At 27.4% G+C, this 21980-nt stretch overlaps 2 protein-coding genes and 1 long non-coding RNA gene across 6 annotated transcripts; 2 read left to right on the plus strand and 1 right to left on the minus strand.

The window, feature by feature from the left end:
• The first annotated feature begins 33 nt into the window (after nt 1-33).
• Nucleotides 34-1297, plus strand: LOC111029563. The gene is made up of 4 exons (XR_002604028.1): nt 34-150; nt 218-686; nt 761-867; nt 1088-1297. It is a non-coding gene; the product is annotated as an uncharacterized LOC111029563 (long non-coding RNA).
• A 7396-nt stretch (nt 1298-8693) lies between these two features.
• Nucleotides 8694-20159, plus strand: LOC111029542 (DDB1- and CUL4-associated factor 8-like). Of its 4 annotated transcripts, XM_022308564.1 has the most exons (12): nt 8697-9065; nt 10682-10877; nt 10944-11110; nt 11164-11413; nt 11476-11726; nt 12360-12549; nt 12632-12950; nt 13542-13672; nt 13731-13853; nt 18756-18821; nt 19305-19348; nt 19944-20159. In XM_022308564.1, exons 2-10 carry the CDS (start codon nt 10686-10688, stop codon nt 18804-18806), a joined length of 1674 nt encoding a protein of 557 aa, XP_022164256.1. In that variant the 5' UTR covers nt 8697-9065; nt 10682-10685; the 3' UTR covers nt 18807-18821; nt 19305-19348; nt 19944-20159. The 4 variants fall into 4 exon arrangements, with proteins under 4 accessions (XP_022164260.1, XP_022164256.1, XP_022164257.1 ...); XM_022308565.1 differs by lacking the exons at nt 18756-18821; nt 19305-19348; XM_022308566.1 differs by lacking the exons at nt 18756-18821; nt 19305-19348; nt 19944-20159 and adding an exon at nt 16594-17393.
• LOC111029543 (transmembrane protein 147) lies at nt 20033-21882 on the minus strand. Its single transcript, XM_022308569.1, has 4 exons — nt 21590-21882; nt 21397-21529; nt 21055-21276; nt 20033-20425 (listed from the first exon to the last, which is right to left on the minus strand). The coding sequence occupies exons 1-4, from the start codon at nt 21664-21666 to the stop codon at nt 20159-20161; spliced, it is 699 nt and encodes a 232-aa protein (XP_022164261.1). The 5' UTR covers nt 21667-21882; the 3' UTR covers nt 20033-20158.
• Between the last annotated feature and the right edge of the window lie 98 nt (nt 21883-21980).

Consider the following 21980-nt stretch of genomic DNA (forward strand, 5'->3'; position numbering starts at 1 on the left):
CAGTAACGTATTGTCAGTAGAGCGTCCCGCTATCAATTGAGCAACCGCGAGTGTCTGCTGTATCGCTCTATTTTAAAACCGCGAGTCTGAAGATAGTACCTACGAAACGACCTCTTAGAGGTCACGGATCACGGTCAACGAATAAACGAAGTACGATAAGTAATTTTTTTAGTTCAATTTTATTTTTAATTGTTATTACTTATTTCACTCTACTCAGCGCGAAAGAAGGGAGCGACGAAGACAAGCAAGGTCAACAGTGCAGCAGCGGGACGTGCAAGACGCAAAGGCAACGAAAAGTGTGCTGACTGCTAGTGTGGCAGTGTGCTTGTGCTACAACAGTAGTATATATAGTAGTATAATTTATGTAAGTCGTAAGATGACAAGCACGCGCAAGTGCAGTAGCCAGTAATGCGGTATACACGATACAATACAATACCTACACTTCAAAATATGCGAATATTATCAATTATGCGATAAACGGTAATACTGATAATAGAAGTACTAAAAGATAACGCGCCGCCGTTGTTATCTTATAATAACCAGACGCTTGATAACATAATATATGTAATATATTAATTATATTAATTGGTTGTAAATTTGTAATAAACCAGCTTGATATAAAAATTAGGAGTTGCAGTCACCATATTGACTTATTGTTCTGTTGCTCAGTACTGTCTTCTAATAAGGTACTAAATAAGGTACTAACTAAGATAATAAAATAAAATAGTTGTTATAATTGGTATCTTGAATGTTGTTGCAGGCTGAAATATATTTCTGGTGTGCATCTACCCAAACCAAACCCAACAGTGAAGAGTGATCACTGATCAGTGACCAATCAATATTCTCTAACAGCAACTGATTTACTCTGTAAGTAAATAGGGATATTATTTGTTATAAGTTTTATTTAATTTTAGTGAAAAATTAATAAGTGCCTACCTATTAAGGATTTATTTAATCTTCCACAAAATTGTTATTACTTTCATCTTGCTTGTACATTTCTCAAAATAAATTAATCAAAAGTGAATTCCAAGTGCTTATAGCTAAGTGTCAAACCCTTTAAAGTAACTAATGCTTTTAATTATTTTAGGTAAGAATGATTAGATTAAATCCTACAAGAATAGAGCTAAGGATTGAAGATCTAGGCGAATTCGCGGATATCAAAAATCATTATGAAACTATTAAAAAAACTAAAGAAGAAAAACAAAAAACTCTGTACGGTCCTCTTCAAAACAGCAACTCTTCAAAAACCAAACAAGATGCTGTACAAGAAAGAATAGGATTTATCCCACGGCCCAGACATTCATCACAATGAAAAACAGTACGCTGCAGCCTAATTTTTTTATTCTAAGTATTTTTATTTATTATTTTTATACATTGAATGCTAAATTTATTAAAATATTAAATGATTTTAACTATTAACTATGTTATACCTTTTACTTTCTTAATCCTTTTGGCTTTTACTGTCCCTCCAGTTTTACTCTATATATAGTCTAGACTCTAAACCCAGGGTCTCCAAACTATGGCCAACTTACAAACAAGTTTTAACCGGCCCTCATAGGACGGTAAATAATCTAAAAATATGTGTGCTACCATTGGAAACAGCTTTTTTAGTGGATATTGCAAAATACATTAATGAATTCAATCTCTAATTACAAGGTAATGTTCTCATTTGTAGTATTTACACTTTTGTAAAAGCGTTAAGGCAAAAACTTATATTATTTGAAACACAAATGTAAAAAAATTGTTTGTTGATGTTGTATAACATAGAATGTACGACTCAAATTCCAGTTGACTTTTCTCAAAAAATAATTTCTGAACTTAAAATCCAATTCCAACAACATTTTTCTAACAAAATCCGTTTAGATATAACACTGAAGGGTTAGCTTCTACCCTACAAATGGAAACGATTGATTTGCAATATAACGATGCATTAAAAATGAAATATTGCGAAGAGACTGGTTGATTTTTATAAATTTCTTCCTGATATAGAATATCCAAGTTTAAAAATATTTCACTCATTTGTACAAACTAACTTTTTCTAAAATTAAATATATAAAATAAAAATACAGAATGAGCCTTATCTGACAAAAATTTGGAATCAATTTTGAAAATTGGAAGCAGTAATATTAAACCTCAATTTAATAAGATATTAACGGAAAAAGACCAATTTCATACATCTCATTAATAAAAAATGATTAAATAAATATGAAAATTATGAATAGGTACTAAGTATATTTAAGTACATACATACAGTAAAACCTCATTAGTTCGGACTTCGCTTAATTTGGACAGACGTTTATTACGTTAGTTTATGATGTAGATTAAAATAAACATGAAAAACAATTATGTACTATTTTTTAGGTTTAATATTTTTAGAAATATTTATAAGATATAGACTAAAGTATTGTAAGTACCTATAATTAAATATCCAATAAATTTTTTCTAAATTTATAATTTTTGGTTCTTAGTTATTTTGTTTAATTCGGACAACCTAGAGCCAAAAATTATTAGTGGATTAATGAGGTTCTACTGTATTCTAAGAATTAGGTATTTTTTTGAATATTTTTAAGTTTTAATGTATTTCTATAAAATTAAAAATTATATATATTCATACAGTTGGGCCCACTAAGAGCTTATGATATTTATGTGGCCTTCAAATGAGGGTGAAATGAAAATTACATTATATTTTTTAAATTATATATTTAATTTTGCTTTTGTCAGCCTACATAGTACATACCGTCAAAATAATATACTGTGGCAAATCACCCCCATCAAAGTTATGTTTTCGTCACTACTCTGAGGCTCTTGCAATTAATTATATTGTGTACACATTAATAATATAAATTATAAATCTAATAATATCTTACCTTGACTTGCTCATATTAACTGTTCATATTGTCATCTATGTTTGCATATCATATTAATTATTGTACAGTACAGACGAACAGTAAAAAATTTAAATCAGTAGGTATGTACAGTGCATTTTTTCAACTACCTAGTTAACTAGGTAAGATAAGATATGTCACCCAACGAAGTATTTTGTCGTCTAATTTACTGTATTTTAAAATAAGAATTGTTTTGCTATCTATGTAAAAAAAAATAATTAAGTAATGAATAAATATTATATTTTCCTTGAAATTACCTCCTATTTTATATAAATTATAACTAATTTTTACTAACTTTTACTCATACTTTCTCATTAATATTTATTTTTAATAATTGTGAGGGGAGAGCATGAAATAGATGATATATTTTTATTCCTCCTCGACAATATAAAATAAACTCATATTTTTAAGTCTTATCGATATAATTTTTTATACACTGTTAGGTACCTACCTATTATTTATTATTATGTACTTTTTAAATATATAATACCTATGAGCTAAATGAAATGGCACCTAATCTACCTACTAATTTAGGTAGGTAATAAATAATAATAATCTAATACTAGCAGTTAGCACTAGCCACTAGGTATCCATTATCTTCTAATAGGGTAGTCTCTATAAGTGCAAGAAGTGATTGTGGATACTATAAATAATAATTGAGGTGTCGGCACCGATGCGGTCGGGACATTTGCGGTCGGCACCTTTTGCGTGCCATTTGCGGTCAATTTATTTCTATCTACCGGACTATACAATTTGGGTGCTATATATAATATTTTATATACTATATACTGAATTTATGTTAATAGGTAGCTATAATGCTTTTTTGCTATAACTGAAATTATACTACTGATTATTACTATACTTGTAAAATATATTATATTTAAACTTCCCTTCACACTTTTCCAGGCTTAGGACTGGCAGTATTTTTTAATACTGCCAGTCCTAAATAAAAAATTATTATTATAAAAAATGCACATAATAATATATTTGTCACAATTCACAGACTCGCAGTATACATACATAATAAACATAACCTTATTCTAATTTTTGAATAATAGCTATTTTTTTAAGCATTTTTTAAAATCATTATCTAATTCATAGTCTACTAATGTTTTTCTAATTCTTTCGTCTAATTGTATGTACATTTTTTTTCTCCTTTTACCTTCTATATTCAAGTAGCTTCTTTCATATAAAAGCTCCGTATTTTCAGACTCTATTTTAAGACAGCTATATAAGTTCATAAATGTTGGTCGAGGTGTATTTAATATTTTATTTATTTTACTATTCCAACCCTCAACAATATTATTGGTTCTGTGTATTCTTTTATGACAGTTCCACATTCCCCTTGAAATAATTGGATTTTCCAAACACTGTTCAATAAAATAATCATAAAATAGGGTATGTTTTTTATGTAAGTACAGTAAATTGTGATTGACAAGTATATAATTATATCAATTATAGTAAAAAAGTATTATATTATAGCTACCTATTAACATAAATTAAGTATATAGTATATAAAATATTATATATAGCACCCGAATTTTATAGTCAGGTAGATAGAAATAAATTGACCGCAAATGGCACGCAAAAGGTGCCGACCGCAAATGTCCCGGAACCAATAATTGAGTTTACTTCTGAGTTTCAATGATAATTTTGGTTAGTCCACCAAATACCAAAAACGTACAACTCGTACAACAAAGCAAATTAGATTTTGAGCGAAGCGATAAATGTATTAATTTTACAATGATGTGTGTTTTTTTATTTTTTGTGTGTCCATCATCAGGGACCCGGGTATAGTGCAAAAAAATGTTTTGATTTTCATCAACGGCAACTTTTCTGGTAGGAAAATGAGTCTAATTAGTGCATTCGGGAAGTCAACATTTGAGACAGGAAAAACGGGGATTTTTAGGAAAACCAGTTTAGTGTAACTCTAAAAAAAATTAGCATAGAGATTAGAGATACATGAAATTTTCACTGAATGACTGTGTTAGCATTACTATATACAATACAATTTCTAAAATATTTTGACTAGCGTTGAACTATTTATAGGAATATGAAATTTTCGATAATTATTTGTTTTTTTTAAACAAGTAACAACCATTGATTAAATATATAATATATAATCAATGTAACAACTATCGATAAACATTTTTTCGCTCGGTCAAAAAACTTCGAAAAAGGAAAACGAGGTTCTTCGTAAGTTGTTGTTTGTGGAAATTAAAAAAAATCCACAATAATTTTGTAAAAACGTTGCTTGAATTTAGAATTTTAACAAAATTCGTAAAAATGACGAAAATCAGCAAATTATTATGTGTTAGAAATACATAGAAATATTTCTTTTTATATCATATAAGATTTAAAAATGTAATTCAAAATTCCTTATAAGTTTGTCTACCCTTTTCAAAAAAAAATTTTTACTGGGAAGTCAAATTAAATTTTTATGAGCGTTTGAAGTTGACATTTTCACTCGACTTCTCGTGTAGCGATAATGAGAAAAAATTTTTATTTTGTTGTAATTAAAAACAAATAACTGCAGACACTTGAAGTTTACATAATATGTTTAATTACCTATCATGTGATATACTTGATAAAATATTTTGACTCGTTATAAGCTGTTGACTGACATTTTCGATTTTCATTTTTTTTCAATAAAATTGTATTGGGTTTTTCAAAAAGCATAAAAATTGAATACAAGACTCTTGATATATTGTTATTTGTTCCAATAGAGGTTGAAAACGCACGGTTTTTTTTATAATAAGTTAAAGTTCAAATTTTGACAACATGTGTCAAATTGAAAATTCAAAAATGATTTTGTAGTTCAAAATTTATAAAATTTTCAATTTTCATAGGTAAGGATTAAAAATTTAAAACAACGTCCCACTTAACAGGATTTTCCGTAACTAAAAAGTCTACAAAATCTATAAATACAGTTATTTTTTACAGACATTTTAAGTTCAAATTTGTGCAATATTACATTTTATCACAAAGAAACCCGATTTTTATCATTTGGTTGTAATTCGGTTCCTAAACAGCACTATTTCGCATAATTATACCTAATATTTTTCCAGCTTCACTAATAATATAAGAATAATATTATGAATAATATATTTTCAACTTACAGGCTACTGCATAAATAGTAAGTAATAATAATAAAAAATATCCCTACGACCCTACCGTCCCTAGAATCGTTTTTCTTATACAATGATATTATTATAATATGCTTATCATTTAATTCAAACGTAATATCATTCATTACAGCGACCTTCTATAGAAATCTGACGTACAGCAGAGCGACATCCTCTTACCCGTTTTTTTAATATGATATTTACTAAACACGCTGTTACATATTATCAAGTCATTATTAATATGACAAACAAAAATGTAAGATAAATAACAATTTATGTACAATTAGAATATTATTTAAAATAAACTTAGTTTCAGTGTTCAATAGAATGAATTGTTCAGAATTTGTGTTTAACAACCGATTTTTAGAACATTCTTATGCGGCTTAACTGCTTAAGTTCGTAATTACATAACCCCGCGTCCCCGCGACCCTCGATAGTGGCAAGTATATTGTACAAGGACTTGAAGCACTATATCCAGCCATGTTTTTTAAATTATAAGCAACATGGTAGTCATCGCAAAATTCCAGATTTGGTAATTCCGCTCAACACGTCACTTGCTTATCAGTTACCAATATTATTATATTTTCATTAAAATATTATTAGGTATTAGGTACTATATACACTACGTTACGCCACGTGCCTACTGAAGGCGCAATTAGGGAGGCTTAGGGGGTATTAGCGATTAGCGAATAGCGGACGATTCGTGTCCAGCAAATATTAAGATAAGACGTTTCATCCCGGGGAGTTATATTAGGTACTTCTAGTTATTAGGCATAGGACGTTTGATCCCCGGAATATTTTAATTATTAGGGCGATTGTAAACTCTTCCAGGTACTACCTGTTGAGACTGTAAACTCTCCCGGGTCTACAAAACTAGAGGAGCACGTTACATCATTCGTATTACGCAGTTGGAAGGTTGGAAAACTTGAGCCTCTTTACTCAATATCGTTTTTAATATTGAAATTAAAAATATGTTAACGGTAATAAAATATTTAAATTACAAATATAGGTTATCGGTAATACAATTGATAATACAAATTTAAAAACGAATGGGTCTTTGCAGGAAAAAATTGTTCGTATCCGTACATAATATTGCCTATATTTAGCCCCTTTTTTGCAGCTATCATAATGTAATGACATTGATAGAACGATAACATAATTTTCATTATAAATTAAAATATTATATTTTATTAAAATAGTTAAGCGAAAATAGAAATTAACAAATCTTAAACGAACTAAACGTCTTATTGCATTCTTCGAAATAGCAAAGAAGTTTACTCTTCAAGGTGTTAATTTGCATTTCATGTCTTAATTCTTAAATGGGTTAAATGTTTTATGAGATCAATTTTTTTTTGAAAATGATATACTACACTTATCACAAATATATATCTTTTTTTTATTTTTCGTGTTTAGTTCTCATCTGTTTATAAAAACCTGATCTTGAATTATATTGTAGTCCACAAGTGGTGCATGCGATCATAATTAAGCACAGTTATCAAATGAGATAGAAAAAAAAGAAAAAAGCAGAAAATGACTGTGTAATAAACTGGAGAAACAGAATGAAATTATTTAGCCGATTATTACAGAAAAAAATAAATTATAAAATAATCAAGATTAAATGTTAGACACTGGATGTACTATAAATAGGACTATCTGCTGGGTTTATACAGAATAGTGGAAAAGTATAAAACTAAAAGTAATAAAAAAGATATCATATCTCATATTTTTCCATACTTTTAAGTTCAAAATACCATATTTTAATCTATATTAAACGAGAAGGATAATCAATTAATTGCAAGTAGCCATATTATTTTATTGTTTATGATACTATAGTACCATCGATACTAGTTCCTATTCAAAATTTTTTCCTGCGAAGATCCATTCGTATTTATAAAATGATAATCACAACTGAATCACTACTGAATTTAAAACAACTCAGGAGAGTCTACACATTGACTTCAGGTAATCATAATATTGACACTCAGGGGTTAACCATCGCGCATTGGGAGAGTTTATCACAATACCACCGCCCGATTATTATAGGAAGGATTAGGATACTCAGATTTTATAAATTATTAATATTTATTAATTTCTTCAAAATTTTATTATTTCACTAACGAGTAACGATTAGTGCAATTAAATTTAATTAAATTTAATTGAAAAAAAAAAAATGAACCAATGTTTAAAATGTTTAAACACATTAATTTTTAATGAACAATATTTAATATTAAAATATCAAATGATTATACCTACTAAAAATACAAATATAGGTATAACAACTGAATTACAAATTGTCAAGATTTAAATTAATCACAATCATATTCAGAGGACGTTACACGAATATTTGTTATCTCCGTCTTATAAGAGCGTACCTATAACATAGAAAATAGTACGTTTCGCTCCGTTAGTTTTAAAATTAGAGTGAAATGTGAATACTGAATGGGCATTGGCCTCTCATAAAAATTAAAGGGAAGATTATTATCTAGGACACCTCTTGAGCTTTTCATTATGTTTTAATTTCAAAGAGAGTTATGAGTCATAAGTGTGATTAAATTAAAACTTTTTGAAGATAAGATCAAAACTTCAAATTTCTCCTGGCAACACTGCGCTCAGTGCTCACAGTTCACAGGTGGACCTTAGAGTAAGAATTTCCAGGTCCAGCCTCCAATGACCAGTGACACCTGATATTTGATGATGCTCTTCAAACTTATCTATGGTCACGACTGTTTTACTAGTCATATAAATACATATATTTTAATTATTATATTATCTTTATTATCTATCAGAATTTCAGTTCATTCTATCTTCATTCTAGTCCGAAATGATAACGAAATAGTATATTAATAAATAATAATTTTAATATTCATTTATTTTGTGGCTGCACTTTAGCTGCATTTGAAGTTGATAACGATAGCGGATAAAGACGGCAGACACCATAAATTGTGGACAGTAGTCTTTTAGCTCTGTATGTGCTCTGTAGTCAGTACTCCGTTTCCGTGACTACTGACCACAACAATAATTATTGAACCCGGCAACGACAGAACAGTAAAACGAAGTATTGAAATTAATTTATTAGTTCTAATCTAATTCTATTCTAAAGTCGGCGTTGAAGGATTAGTGAGCTGATAGTTGATACCTACATAAAATGTTTTTGTACCGTATGTTCCATTATATCATGGTTGTACCATATACATCTTAAACGTATTCGGTCCTTGAGGTGTATCTTGTATGTTAATATAATAATTTATTATTTGTCTTGCACATTGCAGTTATGATTTCAATTTCCATAATTCTTGAGAGAAATTTTAAGCGGTGACACAATATTGTCTTGACAGTAATTCAAATCACCTTGGCCACAGTTGAGTTCGCCTTAATTAACAATTTTACAATTATTGTGCCCCTTTTTATCATTTATCATATTGTCTGTAATATTATTGTTGGTTAAAATTTAATTTAGTTTATTTTATTTACAATAATATTCATTTATCATTAATATTCAGTAATGTACATTTGACTGCATACTGTGTACTGAAATGGACAATTTTTGAATAAAAAATGTGATATTTCTATCGTAATGACAATGCTGGTGTTTAGTTTTATATGTAGATAATCATTGTTATTTGTTGTCATCTAGTAAAATATTTTTGAAATAAAACCACCACATAAGGTACCTATTAGGTATTGTAGAAAATTAAATTTATATAATTTTTAAAACAACTTAAGTTCAGAGGTCGATGAATTCAATAATTACAGTTTGTTAATAAATATAAAGTTATTAAAAAGAGATTAAAGATTGCTTAACAATTGTAACATGTGCAGGCCTAGTAATTAAATCCAGACATAATTGTGTATTTCAATTTTGAAGACTATTATTTTATAAATATTAATTAATTTAATAACCACAAATAACATACCTAAAAGAATAAAAGATACTTTGCCAGTTTCTTCTTATTATTTTTTTACATCCTTGACAAGCTTTTATGTTTTAATCAGAAGGGTTCAGATTATTTAGAATTTGCTTATTTTTACAGAAAACAATTGAAAATAGCAAAGTTATTATTGCATGTTATAATCATTTTAGATTTTAAGTGATATTTTTGTCAAGTTTCATTTTCAATCTGATGTGTTTCCCTTAATCCGTAGTTGGGAAGTTGCATAGAAAAATAACTTATCCAGGTTATAACTGAACCCTTATTTGTTTTTCAGATAATTATAGTGTTGCCCTGAAGATCAATTCAATTCATTAAAATATTTAATTCATTTATTTTTCTAACAATTAAGTTTATATAATTTATATGAAAAAAATTTTTGTTGCCATTTTCTATATTTTTATGGCATATTGAAGTTCATATTAGTTATATTTTTATATAATATCATAGTTATTTTTAGTGCTTATAAAGTCCAATCCCTGGACCTCGGTATTTAGAATATTTGGCTTCACCCCTTTATAGATAACTTTAGTTTTAATATTTATTAGTATATTATGTAATTAATTATATTTCCATATTTAGTATACTTGCACAATGCTTTAATGTAGTATCTAAAAATGGAGAATAAAATACATATTAGGGCAGATTGAGTATTAAAAAAGTAAAATGTATAATATAACAGATGTCTTATCAAATATCAAATTGTTTTACCAGTGTTAAACGTTATTTATTATGTCCATAGAAATATGTCTGACACTGACTTCAGCTCATCAGATAGTGACAATAACAATGTGTCTCCTTTTTTCAACCAATATTTTGCTTATCCTCAAGAATACGATTCTGAAATTGATGTTGGAAGCTCAGACTTAGAAATAGATGATTCGTCAGATAGTGAAATTGTTAATAGTTTAAATCATTTGGATTCTTCATCTAGTGATGTGAGTTTTCAAAGTCCATACATAATTTATTTTATTTTTATTTTTATTTTTATTTTATAATTTTAGAGTGAATTCAACTACTCTTCAGAAGATTTAAATTGTCCAGATGACTCATCTCATGATTCAAGAAATCCATCTGTATTAAGATTGTTCAGACAAAGACAAATAAAAAAAATTAAAATCGCTCCTCCAAAATCCAGTTATTGGTGTCTCCCTAAAGAATTATATAACAGGTTTATAGGTAAATATCATATTTAGTCAATAAAATAATTTAAAATTTTTTTAGAGAAATCGGCCAGTATAACCGCCGTGCTCAATGGGGTTATAAGTTCTATCAATCAGCGGTTGCTGTACATAAACTCAAATTGAGTAAACAGTTAAAAGGCCATCAAGGATGCGTAAATTCACTAGACTTTAATAAAACTGGTGACATGATAGCAAGTGGATCAGATGATTGTAAAATATGTTTATGGAATTGGTCAAATAAAAAGTGCTTACTCAATTACAATAGTATGCACACTAGAAATATTTTTCAAGTAAATTATACTTTCAGTATATTATGTTCTATATCACTCAACGCTAATTATTATTTCTGTAGACTAAATTTCTTACTACGCACGGAGATAAAGATGTTATATCAAGTGGACGGGATGGCTTAGTTGTATGGTCTTCTTTAGGTGATAGTAATGCCAAAATAAGTAAAATAATAGCCCGTCATGATCGCTCTTGCAACAAAGTTGGTGTACATCATGAAACACCATATGTAGTTCTCAGTTGTGGAGATGATGGAATTGTTAAAAATATTGATGTTCGTCAATTTCCTATTAATGAAAATAGAAGAATTACCAAGTAAGAAATGAACATGCATTTTTTTATATCATAATTATTTTAGAATACCTACATTATTTTCTTAAAATATCTTTTGGAACAATTTTAAAATGCACGCAATTCTAGGATTTTATGATCCTTATTTTTGCTACCTTTTGTTTATTGGTGAATCCACAATTATTAACCATTGGTTTTTTAATGATGATCAGATAATCTATGCTAATATTAGTTCATGAATCATCTGCCAACTTTTAATTATTAAATAATTATAACTAACTAAAATAACTAAGGCCATATAAAATATTTGAACTTCAAGATTTCTAAAAAGAAAATTTAAAAAAAAAGTTTATAATTTTTGAAATAATAAATAATTGCTGTAACAAAAACTGCTGATAACTGCCAATAACACTTTTATGCCATACAATAAATTATTGAATTCAAATTTAACACATCCATTACAGTGATCTACATAACACCTCATGTGAAGCTGAACAGTATCCACTTGCCCATCTTTTTGTTTGTTTCTATAAATTTAACAATATAATTATTAACATAAATAATAATTAATCAGTATTTTAAAATTAATTAAATCCTATTTTAGTTTTGCCATAAAATATATGTAAAAGTTTATTTGTCTATTATTTTGTTGATTAGTATACTACATATCAGAAATGCTCGTGGTTCTTCTATGCATCTTTATGGTATTGACATAAATCCTATGAAGCCTTATGAGTTTATTGTAAATGGAAATGATGAATATGTAAGAATGTACGATAAAAGACAACTAATTGTGGATCCCGTTAAAATGTTTCATCGTGAGCTTAAAAATACTAAAACAGAAAAAGTAAACAGATTATACAGCCATACTTAACACATTTTGATTAAAATGTTCAGTATTTTTTAATTTTTGAAATAACTTTTGATAGGCTGATAATAATGCTGTTAATAGTACGGACGATAGTGCTATTAATGACACTGATGATAGTGATGTTGATGACATTGATGATGGTGCTGTTAATATTGCTGACAGTTTTAGTGCTAGTCCTAACAATGTTGATTCTGACTATGATGAGGACTGTGATAGTTTAGTACCACATTTAAAACAAATTACATCTGCTGTGTACAGTTATTGTGGTACTGAAATTTTAGCTTCTTATAGTGAAGACGATATTTATCTATTCGATGCTTATGGTCGATCGAATTCTGTATTACGCAATTATGGTGGCCATATAAATAGAATGACAGGTATATAGTTTTATTTACTTTTAGTATCAGTATAATGTTTGTGTTTTCTCTCTGGCCCACACATAACAGAGACAAAATGTTGTGTAAAATATTTTTTTTCATGTTATCGAGTGATTTTACTCAAAAATTCCTCAAGAATTATATGGAATCATATTTTTGAGGGTATGGTATATTGGTATATCAATTTGTCTAAATATTGTCTCAAAACAATTAAATACCCATTAAATTTACAAAAAAAATTTTATTTTTAAAGTCAAATATTAATTAAATATAAAACCAATATGTTAAACCCTCAAAAACAGTATCTTCTGTAATTTTTTTAATAGTTGAATAGATATAGATTAAAAAAAAACAATTTTACATTAATGCATATTATTTGTGTTATGTGTGGATCTGAGGTTGTTCTCTATCAATTGTGATGATATCCAAAAAGCGATGATTTTTATTAATCTAGTTTTATTTATATAATACATGTCTCTTTTATTTACAGCTTTTCTCTTTATCGTTTTAGTAGACACTGTTATTATATAGATACTTCAGAAAATATTATTTTTACATACATTACCAAAATATAATATATTTTGGTTCTAGTCAAAGGTGTCAATTTCTATGGACCGAGAAGTGATTATGTGGTATCTGGATCAGACTGTGGATTTATATTTATATGGGATAAAAAAACTGAAGCTATTGTCCAAAAAAAACGTGCTGATAAAAGTGGATGTGTAAGTTTGATGTTTTTATCTTAAAATTATATTCCTTCTCATATTTTTTTGTTTATAGATCAATGTATTAGAACCACATCCACATATGCCAACTCTAGCAACTAGTGGCTTAGATAGATCTATTAAAATATGGGAACCTTTAAATGAATCTCAAGAGCCAAATAAAAAAAAGCTCAGATTGGTAATTTGATGTACCTATAGAGGGTGTAACGAGAAGTCCTGACCAATGAATTAATTTTGGTTAATCAATATTTTAATTTTTTTGTTATATCCTTTATTTAAAAAATACTCGTGCTAACTAAAAATAAAACAATTAAAATAGCCAATTTGTAAATCTGGGTTTTAGAAAAATGTTGATTGTAAGAATATTTATATAAGTCATATAGTTTGTTTTTAACAATTGTTTGAAATCTCATTATCTATGTTAAGTAAATTTGATTCAGCATTATAAACCATTTTAAATTCAAAAAGTATAAACTTTTAAAAATAGGTTTTTTGTTTTTAAGTTTCGACAACTGAGGCCATTAGCTGTAGGTTGTGGTACTGTAGGGTTATGGAACACGTGTGTGTTTGTTTGGCAGAATTTCTAGTGGGCTCCGGTAGATTTCTGCCATGTCAGGTTGGAGGATGGCGGCCTCTCTCCGGACACCGTGACTGCCCGGAGAGAAGTGCCGCCCGTGACCGAGGTTTGAACCGGCGATGGTGCGTGTTGCAGCCGACACGTTACCCACTCGGCCACTCCCCCCCCCCCCAAAAATAGTTTATAAGATATTTTATTGGAAAAAAATGCTTTTGTTAAAATCTAAATATTTCAAATTAATGATTATTACTTCAAAAAAAATTAAACATTTTTAAAAATCATAAAAATCAAACCATTTAACTTAGATAAATGTTTTTACAATCGATAGATCTCTAAAAACCAGATTTACCAATTGGCTATTTTAAAATTTTAAAAAAATTATTGGTATATGTGTATCACCTGAGTCAATAAATATATATATAGAAAAATATTGATTTTAATAAAAGTTATTTCATTAGTTAGATCATCCTGTTAGACCCTGTATGTTAAGTATTTTAATAAACATTTCTTTACTATTTAAATAATTAAAAATCTTATACTTTAGTGTTAGTTTTAGTTGTCATAATCTAACAGTAAGGTTCATTCATACTGAAAAAGGTCCATTGTGTACCCTTTTGACAGGTATAGTACCTAAGGTCAAAACTCACTTGGCCAAATACCATATTTCATATTCATTATTTCATATTTAACCATCATGAAGTACTGAAATTACTTGGAATTTGATGTTCACCTACTTTTTAATTAAAATGATATTGCATTATTTTTTTAGATAATATGTACTATATAATATATAGGATAAGTGATGATAAGGCATTAAATATTTATTTTATAAAATCAATTTTATTTATCTATAAATCAATTTAAAATTCACCTAAAAAAAAGCCACTTACTTTTAATGTTTTTTTATTTTTCAATTATTTATTTTATTTTTTAATTTAATTAATATGCATAAATATAATTTATAAACTATCATACTAGCTCATATTGATGGTCATGAATCATGATGGACCCTTAAATTCTAATTTTTTACTTGTATTACACATTTATAAATTTATTGCAGTTTGAAAATTAAAATATTACCACATAATATCTTTCTATACAGCATAATGGTATATATCAGCCATTATTACATTTTCAACATTATATTTATTACTAATTTAACAATCAGTTAGTTAATTCTAATTGTATTTCATTTATTTGTTCAATACCCATATATTGATGTTGGCGAACAGTCATGTCGCTCAATACATCAAAAAATTTGATGATGCGATTGTAGAGGCTTAAAACTGTACATTTAATATTATTTTCTAACCACAATGACATTTTCAAAATATTAAGACTGATTTTAATTTATACAACAAACCTATTGATACTGTTCAACACACATGGTTGGTGGTTTATGGTTTATGGTTTGATAAAAACACTTAATTATGTGAGGCATGGATTCGTCACCAAGAACCTGAGTGGTCATCTATCTGGGAGCCAGCAATACCAGGCAATGCTTGACAATTTGACATCAGTGCACATACTGACTGCAGCCAACCACCGCTCCACACCACACTCCAATATTTTTAATTTTATATTATTTTATATCTTGATTATATAAGTTTTTATTCTAATATGTAAAGGCACATAATATACATGTTCTCCATTTTAAACAGGAGAACTCCCTCTTGATTACACTACTCATTAATATAAAATCTTAAAATATTTGGAACAAACAATATAAAAAAATATAATTATGAAAAACACATTTTATTTATTATAGGTATTTATATTTAATTTTTAATTTATATACAGTGAAACCTCTGAATAGGGGATACTCTCAGTATCTCAGTAAATTTTGTCCGCTATTTAGAGAAAAACATTTTTTTTAATAAATAAATAAATTCAATAATTTTATTTTATATTATTTTTACATTAATTAAATACACGATAAAACTAACATTTATGAAAAAAACCAGCTATCTACATTTTTATTTTATTTTTGCATTAATTAAATACATTTAAAAAACATAAAAACTAACATTTCTGAAAAAAATCTGTTACTTTAGTCTGTTTACTAATTGCAGGTGTAGTTATTTTGTATGTTAAGGCATTTTCTAATTGAACTGTAAGAACAATGAACTATTCTGTACTTCGATAGAAGATATATATTTACGTATGCCTTTCACTGCTAGCAATGCCTCTCGTAGACTTCTTATTTTTTTATTTATTCTTCTTTATTTGCTATAATATCCGCAATTTGTGTTTTACTAACACTAAATTTGTCTGCTAATGCACGAATGCCCATATTTGTATTTGATGTTCGAAATTACAGAATGTCTATTTTTTTTTTTAGAGTTAATCGTTTTCTTTTGCTGGCCATAGTGCACTACAATAAGCGTTTGTATATTGGCATCTCAAACACAACGAAACGCACATAGGACAACGCATTAGTTACAATATTTTGTTGACGCCATAATATTTCAATGACTGAACGGATAAGATAAAGTTTTCATGTACAGTATAATAATGTACACATAAGATAACTTAATTATTGAGGTTTTCATTCAGATATTCAAAAATAATTCTTAATTTAAGATAAAAATTATTAATATCAATGTCATAAAAGTGTCCTTTATTTAGAATTTCCTGTATTCAGAGGTTTTCCTATTCTTAAGTAGTGAAAATGTCCCCGTCCCCGAAAAAACGTCTGCTAAAATGTCTGCCGAAAAATGACTAGTTAAGTAACTACTCTGCTGTTCAGTAGGTTAGTATTGTCATTGAGTTATTTAGATCACTGTAATGGATATGCTAAATTTGAATTAAATTCAATGAATCATTGCATACAAAAATAATTCTAAGTGGACAGCTGTCAGAGCCCATATTACTAAGTACATTTTATTATACATTTATATGGTCTAATAGTAATGCAGATAGTTGATTAATTTTTACCTAAAATTCTTTATTATATCATTAAACAATAATCATTATACAAGTATATATTATTGTTATTAACTTTCGCAGCAATAGAACGGTGTTTATAGGTTTGTGGTTTAAATAGTTAACAGCTAAAATTAATCTAAATAATAAGAAAATGTCATTGTTTATAGTAAAATATAATATAGGTAATATATAAACATAGAAAAGTTTCAAGTTCCCACCAATCATAATTTAAAGTAATAACAAAAATTACTAAGGTTGATATATATTTAAATATTCAATTTCAAACAAATTCCAGCTTCAAATGGCTATTAAAATAATTGAGATTTAAGATGATAAATTTTTTAGATTTTCGGTTTTCAGTTAGAACTACTTATGAGAAACCTGTTTATAAGATTTAAACTTTAGCAATAAAAATTAAACTTTTATACATTCTTAATTAAATAACTACATAATAGTAGAACATTTTTGCGATTTTGACAGAAGAACTTCTGCAATGAGGTATCATCTGTTTAAGTATTATTTTATGCTTATTATTTGAAATTTTATTTTTAATTTTTGAAAGAATATCCCAAAACTAAGCCCAAATATTGAATAATATTGTATGCAAGTTAAAGTAAAATGTTACGATGCAAATGTTGTCAAGATTTGATCTTCAAACAATTTAAACGCTTTAAAAAAAAAAAAATATTGAGTATAATAATTTATATTTATAGACTACAGTTAGTATAATAATATACCCATAGTAATTTAATTGTTCAATATTCTAATTTCATTATCATAAGTTTGCAAATTAAAAAAAAAACTAATTATAAATCAAACGTACCCTAAACTTAAATGTAAATAGGTAAATATCGATGAAGGATAGTTTTTATAGAAAAACTTATAAAATACTTTTAGGCTAAATTACTTTTATTATTATTATTTTGTGATGATAAAGTTGTACCTAAGCACAACATGGATGTATGATTTAATAATTTATGGCCATGAATAGTTTGATTAAGAGCCCACCCCATTAGTTAACTAGGAATGGATGGATCAGTTATCTGTTATGATTAATTTTTCTTTAAAGTGTAGTAATTGCAATTTGCAAAAACCGGTTAAATTATTATATTACAAGTGTTTTGATTCACAACACTAAGTACTTACATAATATAAGTTGTAATTTCTTTTGTCAAGTAACCAATAATTAATACTTGTTAAAGTTCTTAGGTTAATACTAGTTACCCTATAGGCTATAGCGTGGTTAAGAAGAAGTATTAAAAAAAAATAAAAAATTACTCATGGCACTTCAATTCTTATCTTAGATAAAATGTTCTATGCTTAATTCATTTTTTTTATACAAACATTTTTAAGCTTAATTTATTTTAAAATACACGACTTTTAAACAAACGTGTAGCCAAGATTTTTAGCCAGGAGTGTTTTAATTTAATATTTTAACACAATTTGGGGAGAAGGTGGAGACTGTTCACTTATCTAATATACCTTCCCCTATTGCTAAGTCCAACATGTAAACTATTGTTTCAATTTTTAACTGAAATTTAGAATTAGTTTCATTAATGTAATTTTCTTTTATAGTGTGTTGCTAAAAATATATATGAGAGAGAACTTGAAATAAGTGAACACTGAAGTCATGTGGATAATGTGAGTTCCATATATTTTCATACCTCTTTTCATAAGTATTGAAAACTAGTGAAACAAAAATTTAAAAAAGGATTGTTGAGTTATTAAAATAGATTAAAAATATATATAGAATAAAAACTTCTATTCTAATACATAAATTTATCTAAACTGAAAAAAAATGTACTTAAATATAATAATTATTAGAGTTCAGATTTCAATGAATCTGCATCTTTTTTTTTTAAACGCATGACATGAAACTTTTCAAGTCACAAGTTATATGTCTAATGCATCACAGTAAAACAATATTCAATATTTTAATTTAATATTCAAATTATTTTTTTAATTTTTTTTTTTTATGAGCATGTTTTATGCCATTTTTGATCTTTTTCTTGAAATATAACAAAAACATCATATTTGCTTTAAAATTAAAAAAATGTCATATTTTTGTGCTATAAAATAACATGTCGTGATCTGATCTTTTATTTAAATTTTAAATTTTATTAGGTTTCAATAATGATGCAGTTTCCGCTTCCGCAAGTTGACATTTAGTAAGTTTACAATAATATGATATTCTCGTAATATACATGATAGCATTTTGATAACATAATATTTTAACGAGTTTATATTGAAGCACTTAATTGAGAAATCTGATCTTAAAATAATAAAACTTGGATTTATCTCAATGGCCACGTCGTCCAATAACCCCACTGGTCTACTACATATAGCATACATACATTACATTTTTTAAATTATTTTATTTTACTATCAAAATTAAATTAAATTGGTGCATTTTTTGGAGATTTTAACTGTAAATATATGTATATTTTTTAAATTACATATTTGCATTGTTATTGTATTATTAGTGCCTGGAAGTCGTAAGTATTATGAAGCTTCCTCAAGACAGATAGGCACATTAAACATGGACTAATATTAATTTCCTTGGCCACTAAATATATACAATGCTTTTGGTATAATATGAATGTTCCTTATGTTAAAAATATGAATACACAAATTATAACCTAATTAAAACCTCTTTTGATACATGATAAATGTTTAAATAGAATGTGATATAAGCCTTTTTTTTCTTAATGATATTTGGTAGTTGATTTTATATTTATGATGAATTTTAAAATGTAATTTCAGATGAGTTACTAGACTGGTAGTCGCTCGTCATCCAGATACAGAGTATTTAAAGGATTATGTATGAATACAAAAATATCAATACTACATAATTTTTGTCCATGTTTTTTATTTTTATTTGTTTTTCTCATTGTAAAATATGTACGATATAAAGTAATAGTTATAAGAATACAAAAATTAAGTTTGTGTTTATTTGTATAATTATTTTTAAATTTTCTTTAATACATTCCAATTAATGTTGAAAGTCTAGTGTAATATTTTAACATCACTAAACCTAAAATAATAGTGTAAACTCCTTTGATAGCGATTATAGACCAGGGATCAATTAAAAGCCAAGCAGCGAGAGAGTCTATAACCACTGAACGGTAAACAGACAGTAAGAGAAGAATGCTGACAGCAACAAATGGTGAACATTTTGATTGTAGTTTATTTAAGTCATGTCTGGACCATAACCAAACTAATGCAGCAGTCATTATGTGATGCATCTAAAAATAATTACACACAATTAACATTTTACATAATATTATTTATTATTTACAAGTTCATTAATAATACAAAAACTTTACAATATGTATTTATATATAGTGTTATTCCTTTTACAGGGAACTTCAATAATTCTGTCCAGTGACATTGGATTGAAGTAAAGTGTTTTTAAATAGTTAGAGACTATTGAAATAAACATTTTTTTTACAATTTTCAAATGTTTAACCCTTTTATTGTGCGCATGTGTAATACTACAGCTTGCATTTTTAAAAAAATATCAACAACTAATTTCAACAACAGATTTGGATACAACAGAATTTGTTAAGTCAATCTGGTACTTTTTTACTTAAGCTCTACAACCAAAATTGACTAAATGAAGAGTTAAAGTTTTAATTAAAATTATTGAATTCTTCAACAATCCTAGAATTTTAAAAATTATCATAATTAACATCCCACTTTGATCCAGTGTCGCTGGACAGAATTATTAAGTGTTACCTTTAAAAGGAATCACACTGTATAACTTTAATATTAAAATTGATAGTTGATTCATTGACAGCAAAATAAGGCTCATTTTTGATTAACCTTAATTTTCATAAACTTTTAAACTTAGTTACTATTTTAAGTTTCTTACCAAATTTATATTAGATTCTAAACATTTTTGTGTGTACTTCCAATCAAATTCAGTGCCTCTTGCACCTACCCATAAGAGTAGAAATCGTGTCAATAATATTTCAGCACCTGCCCAGCCAATGCCAGCCGTCATTACCTTGGCATGTCCCTTGCCAGGTATGCTTTGCAATATAAAATATATTCCAGCGATATCTGCTAGATCAACGGAGCTTTTGAAAAAATTCTAAAAAAAATGTATCTATGTGTTTTATGGCGTAAAATGACAATCAATTAAAATTAGTATGTAAAATAACAAATGTTATTAAATGGGGCTTTAATACATTTATTAGTTGTATGTCATTACCGATAGACTCAAAGTGGTTATAGACGCCTCGTTGGCCGGAAAGAATGTTGCTAAAATTAACATCTTGCACAGTTGAGTAAACGCATAGATAATGCCACCTTGTATGCACTTCCAAAATGCTCCATATTCAGATCTGGAAAAGAAATTGAATGAAAACTTCCAGCAACAGATGCATAAAATCTCGTTTACTCACAGATTTGCGTATTTGTACGTTAAATAGTGTGGCACGTACAGTAAAGTGACACAATTACCAAAATGATACAAAGTCATTTTAGGTAAAATAAATAGATTTGCAAATTATGAAATTAATACAAAAATCCCAAGAACCGAGTATTTATCTAAAATTCATACATCAAAAACTGTGAAAAGAATAAATCTAACCGGCGACCACCAATCAAGTAATTATTGTTAGGAGGTCGGGGATTTAAGTCCTATGTATATAATATGGTGTATGGGTGTTTACGTTTAATAGATAATTCTACCACAGAATATATATGAACATAAGCAGTCCTGTTTTGTTTTTAAATAATCTGTGGTGATACTACGGTGATAATATTATCAGGGATACAATAATCAACATAGAT

Source organism: Myzus persicae, unplaced genomic scaffold (genome assembly GCF_001856785.1).
Source record: "Myzus persicae strain clone G006 unplaced genomic scaffold, MPER_G0061.0, whole genome shotgun sequence".
NCBI lineage: Eukaryota > Metazoa > Arthropoda > Insecta > Hemiptera > Aphididae > Myzus > Myzus persicae.

What these genes read in the sequence shown, in the direction of transcription:
- LOC111029542 (XM_022308564.1), top strand. Translation starts at nt 10,686, where the DNA reads ATGTCTGACACTGACTTCAGCTCATCAGATAGTGACAATAACAATGTG. An exon ending in CCATATAAATAGAATGACAG is followed by an intron (nt 12,951 to 13,541) that starts GTATATAGTTTT and finishes TTTTGGTTCTAG; the next exon opens with TCAAAGGTGTCAATTTCTAT. An exon ending in GTGCTGATAAAAGTGGATGT is followed by an intron (nt 13,673 to 13,730) that starts GTAAGTTTGATG and finishes TTTTGTTTATAG; the next exon opens with ATCAATGTATTAGAACCACA.
- LOC111029543 (XM_022308569.1), bottom strand. Translation starts at nt 21,666, where the DNA reads ATGACTTTGTATCATTTTGGTAATTGTGTCACTTTACTGTACGTGCCA. An exon ending in TAACCACTTTGAGTCTATCG is followed by an intron (nt 21,277 to 21,396) that starts GTAATGACATAC and finishes CATTTTTTTTAG; the next exon opens with AATTTTTTCAAAAGCTCCGT. An exon ending in TAGAATCTAATATAAATTTG is followed by an intron (nt 20,426 to 21,054) that starts GTAAGAAACTTA and finishes AATTATTTTTAG; the next exon opens with ATGCATCACATAATGACTGC.